Source organism: Pygoscelis adeliae, unplaced genomic scaffold (assembly GCF_000699105.1).
Source record: "Pygoscelis adeliae isolate BGI_AS28 unplaced genomic scaffold, ASM69910v1 Scaffold43, whole genome shotgun sequence".
In the NCBI taxonomy this organism is placed as follows: Eukaryota; Metazoa; Chordata; class Aves; order Sphenisciformes; family Spheniscidae; genus Pygoscelis; species Pygoscelis adeliae.
The window spans coordinates 3274721-3286836 of record NW_008824538.1 but is presented as its reverse complement, the minus strand read 5'-3'; the positions used below and the strand labels follow the sequence as shown (position 1 = coordinate 3286836).

The window sequence follows — 12116 nt, the reverse complement described above, 5'->3', positions numbered from 1 at the left end:
CAGGATTAGCCACCGGCGAGGATGCTCAACACAGTGACACCTGCCTGTGCCCAGTTTGCCGGCAGAGCAAGAACTCGCAGGTTCCAGTTAGCTCTTGTGCTGGCACTCGCAGCTCAGGCACCTCTGCAGCCAGGAGGTCAGACCCTAAATCCCCGCGTCTCCTGCTCTACGCCGAGCTCTACGCTACGTCCAGCGCCAGTCCTACAGTGGTACTCAAACCGCATTTTGTGCGCACGTTCAACGCGTCTGCACTTCTGGGGTAGAAGCTAGCATTTGTATTGTATTGTTAAGAAAAATGAGCGCTGTAAAGGGGAAGGCGTGTCCTCTCTCCGACAGCCAACATGAAAAGCCTCCTCACTCTTTTTTATAATTTTCCAGGAAAGTGTCTACCGTACCTTGGTTTTTCAGAATAGTTATGCTCAAACTGTATCCACTCATTCTTGCTGATACAATAAATCCAAGCATCACCTGAAAACAAGCAAAACCCCAAATACAAACAGTATTCTGTTAGTTCTTTCACATTTGCTGCGATACACATGTACTCTCGTGTAGCACAGTCCATTTTTGTTCTTAAATAAATCAAATTTTTTCAGGAAAAACCCTATGAAACTTTGGGCTGTCTGTTTGAAGACAGGCGTTTAACAACGGTTTATAGGAGTGAAGTCAGAAGGGAAAGATGAAGAACTGTAAAGCTCTTCCCAATTGCAATTTGCATTAGATACATTTTTAGAGCAGATTAATTTCTATAAATAGTCGTCTCTCAACACACTCGGCGACTCCTACTCTGTGGAATTAGCTGTTGACCATAAGGAGTTGGATCACAAGTGCATGGAAGGAATTTAGAAATAATTTAAGGTGACTAGGCAATAATTCAAGCTTCCGTGCACAACTGTTTAAAAACACAAAGGCAACACAAAATCCTTTTGGAATGACTTACTTAATGGCTGCTTGTCAGTGGTGAATCCTCCAAAGAGAAAGAGGTGGTCTGAGGAAATTGGTGTTAAAGAATGCCACGATCGGCCAACTGGGCAAATGCCTTGCGTGATTCTGTATTTCAATAAAAGCACCATAAATTACGCACGCGCTACAATAAAATACCGCTGCTCTTTTCATAGAATCATAGAATCATTAAGGTTGGAAGAGACCTCCAAGATCATCGAGTCCAACCGTCAACCCAACACCCCCATGCCCACTAAACCATGTCCCTCAGCGCCTCATCTACCCGTCTTTTAAATACTTCCAGGGATGGGGACTCAACCACTTCCCTGGGCAGCCTGTTCCAATGTTTAACCACTCTTTCAGTAAAGAAATTTTTCCTCACGTCCAATCTAAACCTCCCCTGGCGCAACTTGAGGCCGTTTCCTCTCGTCCTTTCGCCAGTTACTTGGGAGAAGAGACTGACCCCCACCTCGCTACAACCTCCTTTCAGGTAGTTGTAGAGAGCGATGAGGTCTCCCCTCAGCCTCCTGTTCTCCAGGCTGAACAACCCCAGCTCCCTCAGCCGCTCCTCAGCAGACTTGTTCTGCTCTCATTTTTTTTCAGATATTTGAAGGATGCAGCTTCATACTGCGCACAGCTCACGACCCAACAGCAAGTTTAGCTTCTTTAAACACAGTAAGAGAGTTTTACTCGTATCAATACTTAAAAAAGCCTGGCAGCAGGAGTCAGCAACTGATCAGGAGGATCAGTTCTACTCGAGTTTACTTACTTGCTGGAGTTTACCAAGTTTCACTAGAATGATCAGAAGTGAATAAAAACGGCATCTTCGTATTGCTTTACAAACAAAAGAACCCAAGTTTTAGTACCTACATTTCATTCCACTCCCACGTATCCAGATTCAGATAGTAAAGATCGTTCATTCTGGACTCCTACAATAAAGCAGACCGTGGCTGAAACACTCCGTTTAGGTTTCGGTAACACATCGTTAAACTGGGCTGGGGCTTACTCTGTATCTGCCACCGAACACGTAGCCTCTGTTCCCAACTGTAGCACAGGCGTGAGCTGCTCGTGGTGACGGAGTTTTACCCTGGGCAAAGAAAATGCGAAATAAGAAGGTCAGTTTATCTGATACGTTAACGAAAGAAAGAAAATGCCACTTGACCAGAAACCTGCAGTAGATCAAGCAAAGAGGAGCTGGGCCCGAGACGCCCATCACACACAGGAAGCAGCACGGCTACGGCCACACCAGGCACCCTGGGAGGCGCGGTGGGACGGCAGACACGGTGGGGCAGGGGCCGGGCCCCTCTCAGGCCTCCCAGGAGAGCTCACCTGGACACCGCACTCAAGGCAAAGCAAGGCCTCACAGTTCCACAAATCAGTCACCCGAGGAGATGAAAGGCTGAACTAAAGTCAGATTTAAGGCCAACAAGGAACAGAGAGTGAAAAAACATCCAGTAAGTCATTCTGCGTGCAGGAACTTGCTTTTTTTGATGGATGGAAGATCGGAAAACTCATTAAAAACAGGATTTTTTTTCCCCCCTCTTTAAGTGTCAAGGTATAAATTTTGCTTTTAGAAGAGGGTCCAGACAGTGACAGAAGACTTCAGACTGCAAATGAGACAATGACGTAATAAATCATTAAACAGTATTTTTCTTGAGTTACTTCTGAAATATTTGAGATCTGTATGCAGCAAGACAAAGCAACTCTTTGGTAATCTGAATAAGGAGTTACTTATCTCAGATTTCATTTCCTCCAATTCTGTGGCAGTATCACTCCATCTGCCTGTTCCCGAGTACTTCTGGAACACTTCAAATGGTGTATATTTGCAATTACGGAGTGTTTCATTTTGTTTTGACCACAATTCAGCACCCAAGTGAAACGTTCCAAACCATCACATTACAGTGAGGATGACAGGAAACCATACGTTACGTTTTCCTGAGCTCCCCAGGAGCACAATGCCACTGGAGCATGAAAGAAAGCAAGTCAACAGGAAAAAAGATGAAGAGAGAAAGACAGATCAAAATAAAAGGCAAGCTTCCCGTTTTTGGAGAGGAGAGAGGACCTAAGTAAATGAATGGTTTAAATTCAGTTTAAATGGCCCCAAGAACGCTACTGAACAGGCAGCAGGCAATTTTTATTTTGAGGGGATGTTTCCAAGGCTAGTTCTACCAACAGTGTTTCAAACCCCTCTCTTAATGGTCCTTCCCCTAAAAGGACGTTGTGGGTTAAGACCACAAACACAAGCTAATGACACCTCACGGAGTCCATATATAGGAGAGCAATTAACGGTCCCCCTTCGCTGGCAAGAGAGTAAGGTACAGGGAATTAAGACAGCTCGCTCAGGAAGCGCGAGAGGGGAAGAGAGCCCTGGTCACATCGTCCTAAGCTTTAGCTCCTGGCCAGGTTTCCTCCCCTGGTCGGATCAGACAGACTGCGTGTCCCAGGAGGGAAGCCAGAACAGCAGAAAGCAGCAGTGCTGCAGACGCAGTGCTTCCCACCAGCCACAGCTAGGGCGCGCGGCCTGTGAGTCATCCCATGGAGAAAACAAACTCAGCGAGCACCACTGAGGCAAGATCAGCTCCACACGGTCCGTTGGTGGAGTCCCAGTCTCATGACCCTGCAAGGCACTTCTCACGTCCTCCTGCTAGCTAGCACTAGGTATTTCAGAGAGCTCTTCCACCTTTTCTAACTCCTGGCATTTAGGGACTGGTTTATGTCCCGAAGAAGGCAGGATCACAGAGCACCTCACAACTAAATACTTGGCAGTTAACTTGGCATGGTGACATGTGAACAAGGCTGCAGGGCGGAGCAGGAAAGGAGAAAAATGTATTTTGGGTGAATACGCTTCTTGCTTGCAAACAGTTAACCACATCTTCTAAAATAACGCCAGGGAGATACAGACTAGAGATAGGACCCCCCCATGAGATACAACAGGTTAAGCCAGCCTCACACCGCAAGTTCTCCAAGCACACAGCCAGGCACTCTGAACATCTGCAGCCCGAAGCCACTGCTGCTGGGGCAGGCCACTACTAACCTGCACAGCCACGCAAGGAGGCCATTTTATCAGCACCTTCTTCTACCTTGACACAAATTAAAGCAGTGAACCCAGGCCTAGCAGAGTCATGCTTATTTTCACAGAACGCTACAAGAGATATGGCACACAGTGCACATATTTCTTAAGAGCTGTAACTTAAAACAACTGACGTAAGACTAATAATTACCGTAGTTATAGGCTGGCTCCAAGTAAAAGTTTCAGTGTCCAGAACATGCACGTGGTCATTCCACCCTCTAGGAAGACCTGAATTCTTTAAAAATATTAAATAAGCAACAGTTTTTAATAAGCACTGATTAAATATTAAAGTTTAAATAGAAATTACTTCCAGGTTTACTTACCCAAAAAGAGGTTTCATCAAATTCAAAAGTTCCCCGTTGTTTCCCTTCAGGAAAATAACCATAGCCTCCAAAAAATATTAGCCTGGAACAAAACATGCATGAAGAGCTATTAGAAATGCTAGCATATCTGTTGCTACCAATTAAAGTTCTGTAAAGGCTGTGCTCAAACGGAAGACAGGAAAACCAGGGAAGCTCCTTTGGCTTCATTACTTCCAATACGTCTACAATGCAAGTTTTCCAGGTGTGGGGCCCTGTTTCTTGCCTAATCGACCCTACCACCCACATTAAATCCCTCTGTAGCTGTTTCCCAGGCCTCAGGCTTCCAAGCTTTGCTCCGGTTCCAAATGTGTGAGGCTACCAGGCCTGCTGCCCGATTGCTGCGCTTGAGCCTTTGCTATCGGAGCTCCCACACAGCAGCTACAGGTGTTTATTCCTGCAGTTTCCTACCTCCGCCCTTTCCAAGCCCTCTGCCCATTTTCCCTGAGCCCAAAATGTTCCCAGACACCCCTGTAAGAAGCAAAGGGAAAGCACTACAACCTGGGCACGGTCGCTGTGGAGTTGTGTGCTCGGCAAGGCAGGGCAGGAGACCAAGGGACGCTACATGCGGCAGACCCTCTACCAATGAAGCTGCCCGGGAAGTTTTTAGTTTTGGGGGAGGAAGATGTTTTCCTTTGTACTTGCTGCATTTTGTTTCAAAGCCTGAAGAACAGTTACTGTGAGCAGTCACTCATCTGATTTTACTGTTCTTTTTGTTTTTTAAAATGTAATTTAAGTTTTATGTTTGGGTTTTAGCACACATTAGAAACTAATGGCATGGTTTTGCCAGAAATTCTTATTGAATTATGAAGTAACAGAAAACAATCTACACCACCTAACTAAACACCCACAACTCCAGTCTTGCACAGATTTACATCTAAACTGATCACATCAAGTATCATAACAGTAAGCTTTCTCTCCACGTCAAGAATCTGAAAACTAGCACCACAGGGAATTCCCTGTTTTTCATGAGTCTCTGCAGCAAGTCCCACAGCAAATACCATAACAGTGAGCTTCCCCTCCACATAACGGACAAAGCAGCACAGCTACCTGTAGTGTCATACACCAAAATCACCATACGTGGCTCAAACACAAGGACATACGGCATCCCCGATTTTTCCTCTGCCTCAGTAGAGCCAGAGACGATACAGCCAAGACCAGTTGTGCTAACAGGCAAAAGATGGCTGTGCTGTCCCGGTAAGGTTTTGTAGGTAACAGCTTAAACCCCTACCCTGACAGGACAAGACAGTAAGACCCGTAACCCTTGCCAGCTGTGACTAAAGAAGAACTAGAGGCCCCTGACCGTCACCTCATATTTGCATCAGACCTCCTCAGCCCCTGGCACCACGTACCCCAGCAGCACTGCCCACGCCAGGCGCCTGCCCACGGCCTGCGGAGAGAGCCCTGCTCCTGCGGGGATCAGCCCATCCAGCTTCTCCTGCAAGGGGACAATTCTGGCCACGTGAGCTGCCACCTGTGCCAGAGCATTTTGGAGTTCTGTCCTGTGGAAGCCAGGAACCCTCTGAGAAACCAGCCCTGGGGAGATGCTCCAAGCAGAGAGCCAAAAGCCCCTGATCGCCCCTGACCTCCCCTGAGATAATTCACTTCCATCCCCAACCTTCCCAGCAGCTGGGATACAGCAAGCCTGTGGAAGCAGGAAACTACCTACCTACAACAGGGGCTTTCCTCAGTCTATCCTCCAGTGCCAGAAGGCTGGAACAATCTCATCACACAGCTCTCGCTTCGGGGACTAGCGCTACACTAACTGGATGGGGGAGGAGGGTGCAAGGCAACAACAACGTTTTGCACGTCAGCTCATCTGGCCTCAGCACCTTCTCCTTGTCTTCCTCATCTTTTCCAAGGTTTGCAATTCCAAAAGGCCTTCTGGCATCTCTGGGACACTATCCCAGCACATTAAATCAGATAACATCAACAGCAGTTCATCTAACACATTCCTTGTTTTGTGCAACCAGCACAAAACACACTGAATTAAGCATGTGCATCGCTGAAAAAGCCACACGCAATTTTAAGATTAAAATGGTGTCCTGCTCTTCAGCTATCAAAGAAACGCAAGCTGTCCCACAAGACGTGACCAAATGTCCCTCTGCATTTTGCATGATAGGGGGAATCCCAGAACAGGCTTCTGTGAAGAATAATTCCCGATGCAATTGCCAAGAGGAATGACGCTGATACAAGTAACCACGATGCGGCGTCTTTAAAGCAATGTACTGAGAAGGCACCGTGGAAGATTTGCCTGTAATGAGCCTCCATTTTGGATTGTGACTCACACAGATACTTTGCAGCTTACATATACCCAAATCGGGAGTGAGGTTTTTCGCTTATCAACTGTTAAAAGACGGAACAGTTTCAAAAGGCCGGCTGCGGAAGAAATCCAGCATTTTCCTGAAGCACGTATGTGCTGCAGACAGGAAGTCCTTCTGCAGCTCTTGTTCAAACAAAAAGACACAACAATGACAAGACTGAGAGTGATTAAAAGCAAACACACGCGCAAGGATAGCTGTGCTGACTTCGTTGCTGGAGCCTTACTTGTTTTTGTAAACCCAAACGCCAAGTTTGTCCTTTGATGAAGGGGGTACCCCCTGACACTCTACTCTGACCCACTGCAGCACTTTGTCCGTGGATCTGGAATTTAACATGTAGAACTGTAGAAAATAAAAAGATTTTTTTTACCCACACAGTTTGCTTAAAGCTTAAGTCTGACCGATGTTAAAATATTAACTTTTAATTAGCATGTATTGGTATAGAAATAAATTAAACGTTCTTTTCCCAGCTGCACAGAGCACTGACAATGTTTGGAACAAAATATGGATCCGAAGATCCTTATCTTGTTGCAGACTCAAGCCCCAAACACTTTTTTACAAAAGTAACAGGACTATGGACATCGGGTTGTACCATCCAAAAGCTGAAATGGGATACAATGAAGGTGTGTACAAAGTAGCAATTGTCTTACAATAAAGAAAAAAATCTGTTTAAAAAAAAAAAAAGGTGTTTTTTTTACAGTATCATCCCTTCTCTGCGTGTTACATCATTTTACATGGAGAGAAATAGCTGATACACATATATGAACTAACTGAAATGGAAGAATACCACAGCAGGAAGGAAGCAAGTCATACTTTATAAACGCAGTTTGTTGCAGACTATTTGCAAGCATTGCATCAAGCTACTTTCATTTTACATTTAAGAGTGAGGCCAAAATAAGTGTTTAATTTAAACTACACTTCCAGAACATCAGAAAATATTATCAGAGACCCCAGAGGAGAATAACATTTCAAACAACTACAGAGCAGTTACAGATCACCTTCCGTATTATTTCAGTGAGCTCTGGAAATTCCCATCTTTCAAAAGAAGCAAACTCAAAAGCACCAATGCAATACAATTCACAGGTTGAATTGCTCAAGAACAATTGCAACCAGAACAAGTAATAGGTCATGGTGTTTCTTCAGTGGTGTAAAGCTACCAGAGTACAATCATCATGTGAAATGATGCAGAGCTGAGGGCTGATCTGTTTTACAAATGTCACGTTACCTGACCTGTTGCGGAGAAATTAATACACTGAACTGGTAAAAGTCAGCCAGCTAATCACCTGCATGGAAAAAAAACCCCAAGCGCTAAGCACCATATTTTGTTAGTCAAAACCTCTTAGACAAGCACAAGAAGAACACGGCTTCAATTAGTTCACATCTGGGGAAGCCGCTGACAGGATGAGAAAGCTGGTTATCTGCTTCCAAGAACTAGAGAGATAGCCAGTAGATGAAAATACTGTGCTGCAGAAGCCATGGAGGACACAGTGACTGGACACACGTTCAGCGTGCCGTTATTAACATTTAAGCTCTGTAACAAGATCCAACTTGTCCAGTCATTCAGAAGAAAATGTTTCCTTGATTTGTTAAGATTATACATTTCTTGCTTTGGATGGATTTCAATTAACCAAAAAGGCCGCCTCTAGTTTATAAAAAATGGGAACAAAAGCTAATGAGGAGAAACTTATTTGTGAGGAGGGGTTTACCTTTAAATTACTAACCTTGTTTGTATTGCCACGTGCATGATGTCCTCCAAACAGGTACACCACTCTGTCTACACACACGGCACAACTTCCAGACATGGAAGGTGGAACATCTCCCTCTGTTTTACTCTTCTTCCTAGAAGCACAGGTTAAAATATTTTATCTGATAAAAATGAACAGCAATGATTTTATCTGGAGTGGAATTTTCTAACACTACCAGCATGTTTTTAATTACGATAGGTCATTGTGGACCATTCAGTCTTGAGTTCTTCACATCCTTGCAGGTTTAACCTTAATTTACAAGACTAACCTGGTATGATGGAGGGGGGTGGGGAAAAGGCAACTTAATTAATACATGTTTTGTGGGGGAGGAATCCCGTCTGCCCAGTTCAGGACTTCGGTATGCCTTTCACATTCAAAATCCCAGAAAGATCCTCAGGCAAAGAGGATGCACCTGTCTGAACTATTGTGCTACTGGATTTTTAATGTTTGTAAACATTACAACGACACAGATGAGCTTCCAGCCCATGTCCAAGGTTCTCCCTAACAACAACGAGGACTGGAAGCTCTGCTGAAATTGCACTTTCTGCAAAACGCTGAGGGGACTTGGCTTCGCAGCGCAAGGCCCTAGCCAGCTACTCAACTGGAGCACTGGATTCCCTTCTCTTGCACTATCAGGCACGCGGGTTTCACACAACTTCCAGGCTCCCAACGATCTAAGATGACACAGTAGTTTCTTTGGCTGCATCAACATTTAAAAACAACTTCTTAAAAGGACAACAAATAAAACACTCAGTACAGGTTCCCTCACCAATGTACCACTGTAATCAAAAGTGGTACAAATACAATTTTCAGGTGCTATATCCTATACCAGGCATCCCAAAACACTTCACACTGTTGATCACATACGCCTGTATAAGCTGCCTGTCCGAGTTGCCTTCCCTACTTCACCCTCTGAAAACATATTTGTTGTTTTCACAGAAAAAAAAAAAACATTTGGAAAGATTTTACACATTTATGCAACAGTTTGATAGGTGGGAACAAAGAGATCAGGGAATTCTCCCTCTGTTCACAGACCCTCAGCATGCCTTCTATATGAATTTAAGAATTTATCTTTTTCTTTCCCCCCAAACCCAACAATTAATTTAATTATTTACTGTACCATCTTCCAGTTTCCATGTTGTAGATCCATATTTCATCTCTAGGCAGATAGAAGTCATAAAATCCCCTAACTTGGGCATTCTGCAGAACAGGTCAGAAAAGAAAAAGCAACGTCAGAAGGATGCTAGACATATTGAATTAGACTCCTGTGAATGTTCACACCCCCTCAGAGATCTAATCACAGAACAGAAAACAGCAGGACCCGTGCCTGCTGCACTCCTGTACCTCTCATCTGCACAGCAGCCCTCGGAGAGCAGGTATTAGCCTATTTTAGCTTCTGCGGGGGACCAGACAAGCTCCCAGCAGAGCCAGAGACTGGGGTAAATGGAAGTTAAACCTCCTTTTCATAGCCCAAGCAGGTTATCTAGGTGCATAAATGAGCCAAAATTTCCTTTTGAGTTTCCCCACCCCCTGCATGACACCACCAGAACAATACACCAAAGCTTTGTCTTGAGCTACCAATTTATTTACGGAGTTCATTGACAATTCATCCTCATTCCTGTCAAAATTGTAAAATGACTTGGTTCTGCTTGCAGCACACGCACACCCCAGCGTGATAAATAACCAACCTGTGATCATTAACGTTCAATATATAGTTGTGCTGATAATGCTGTAAATAAAGGCACCATTTCGCACAGCGTGCATTTCAAATCAGACGGTATTTCTTTCTCTTCCAACAGACACGTGAATTGACAAAGGCAAACAACACCCTGCATCCCACAAAAGTCATCCGTTTGCCAAGATCTGCACTTAACGCTCACGATTTATTTCAATATTTCAAAACTCTTAAATGTCATATTCTAATTAGTTAACTGGAGCTTTCCTTTTCCAGGGGAGGGATAATTTTACAGAGTCACTCCCGAACTAATGGGACATAATTACCAGCACCACGGGTGGCAGAAGGCTTACTTAACAAGGAGAACAGCGTACCTTATAGCCTCCCCAGACATACATGCAGCGTCCATCAGTGACTGCCACGTGCCCGCTGCGCTCAGCAGGGCTATCGTTCTCCAGCTGCTCAAAGCTGTCCTCAGCTGGAGCTGGGAGCTCTTCATCCGCCTGCAGGTCTTCGTTGTCATCGGCCATTTCGACACAGTGCTACATGCAGAGAATAACACATCGTATGGAGCTTTGAAAACCACCAGGGGAAACCACCAGAGGGAAAAAACAAAGAAACTACACACTGGTGTTTCTTTCACAATGATGTTTCAGTGGAAGAAGTTATCCCATCAGTCAAGAAAGTTTCAGATGGGATTCCTCAGTTGTGTGTAATTTATAATGGTTTCAATTGCCAGTTTAAGCCAAGGTCTCTATCTTTTTTAAAAAATCACACTTAGCTATAAATACATTAATTGATGACCAAAAAGCAACCCACAACAGAATAAATTTGAAAGCTTTGCCTACAGTATGGTTTTCACAAAAGTGAAAACTCCTGCAGCTTTTCAGGCAAGGTCCCTTTGGGCTGCCGAAGCCATGTCTCCCACACACAAACCTTCCCATAGCTGTTAAATGCAGATGTTACCTATGCTAAAAAAAAAAACCCGCAAACCAAAGCCCCTTGTCCCAAATCACGCTGGCATGCACAAGGCCAAACCCCAGTGCGTCCTGGAAAGACAACAGCTATGCGCACCCAGCCTACGGCTCCTGAGCACTGTGCAGCTTCGGGGTAAGAGCAGCCTCCACGCCAGAGCTTTGGTACGTGAGGAGCCCCAGGGCCATGCTGTCACCGGGATCACTGGTAATTCAAAGCCCCAGCTGTGGGAGGAATCAAATCAGGAGGAGACGCTGAAGTCAGCCCTGCCAGGTCATCCGGGAAGCTGCCTGTACGCTCTGCCCCAGCCTGTAATGGAGCAGGGGGAGCCCTGAAAAGCCAAAGTCGCCTTCCACTTAGGAGCCACTCCCAAGCCCCCTTCTGCTTTTAGCTTTCCTACAACTATGCGTTGAAACTGTCACCACCCAAAGATTTTCAGACACAGATCAAAAGGCCAGGAAAGTCAGACAGTCCAAGCGATGGTTTTGTGCAACCAGGCAAAGCGAGAGAAGTGAAAGGGACCTTAATGAGCCTATCGATCCCTGCACTCGCACAACGTCCTCGACACCTACACCGCTCCTGACAGATTTGCATTTGATTTGAATTGCTCCAATGATGGAGACACTACACCACCCTCGGCAGTTTATTTCTGAGCATTAATTACGCGTTAAATTAGAAAGCCTTACTCACACCTCAGTGAAACCTGCCTGCTTCAAGTTCACCAGATTTTTACTGACCTCTCCCCAGTGATCACCATTTTTTTTTTTTTAAACAACCTAAGACACACTGGGCAGCTTCTGTCCCCCTTCAGCGTTTTTTTAGTCCCGTACCGAAACACTTCCCACAAGCCACTGCAATTCCCAAGCCCCCTGTGGCTCTGCCTTGGCTGTCCACATCCGTCGCGACACCGCGACTGGCCAGACGTGGTCTCCTCCTGCGCTGAGGCAGGCCCGATAAATTTTATCTGTCGCGACATGCCCGTAACACGCGACCCAACCCGAGCAGCAGCCGCACCGCGCTGAGCAATGCGCC

At 45.4% G+C, this 12116-nt stretch overlaps 1 protein-coding gene across 1 annotated transcript in view; it reads right to left on the bottom strand.

Moving 5' to 3' along the window:
• Positions 1 to 11201, bottom strand: part of KLHDC2 (kelch domain containing 2) — a 14419-nt gene extending 3218 nt beyond the window's left edge. Inside the window, exons 1-11 of the mRNA XM_009321631.1 lie at positions 11184 to 11201; positions 10484 to 10651; positions 9555 to 9634; positions 8411 to 8528; positions 6916 to 7031; positions 4333 to 4414; positions 4161 to 4244; positions 1946 to 2026; positions 1810 to 1868; positions 938 to 1047; positions 396 to 468 (exon numbers count right to left, since the gene is read on the bottom strand). Of these exons, the coding sequence (XP_009319906.1) occupies positions 396 to 468; positions 938 to 1047; positions 1810 to 1868; positions 1946 to 2026; positions 4161 to 4244; positions 4333 to 4414; positions 6916 to 7031; positions 8411 to 8528; positions 9555 to 9634; positions 10484 to 10639 (959 nt within the window). The 5' untranslated portion in view covers positions 10640 to 10651; positions 11184 to 11201. The remainder of the gene's footprint in view (positions 1 to 395; positions 469 to 937; positions 1048 to 1809; positions 1869 to 1945; positions 2027 to 4160; positions 4245 to 4332; positions 4415 to 6915; positions 7032 to 8410; positions 8529 to 9554; positions 9635 to 10483; positions 10652 to 11183) is intronic.
• Between the last annotated feature and the right edge of the window lie 915 nt (positions 11202 to 12116).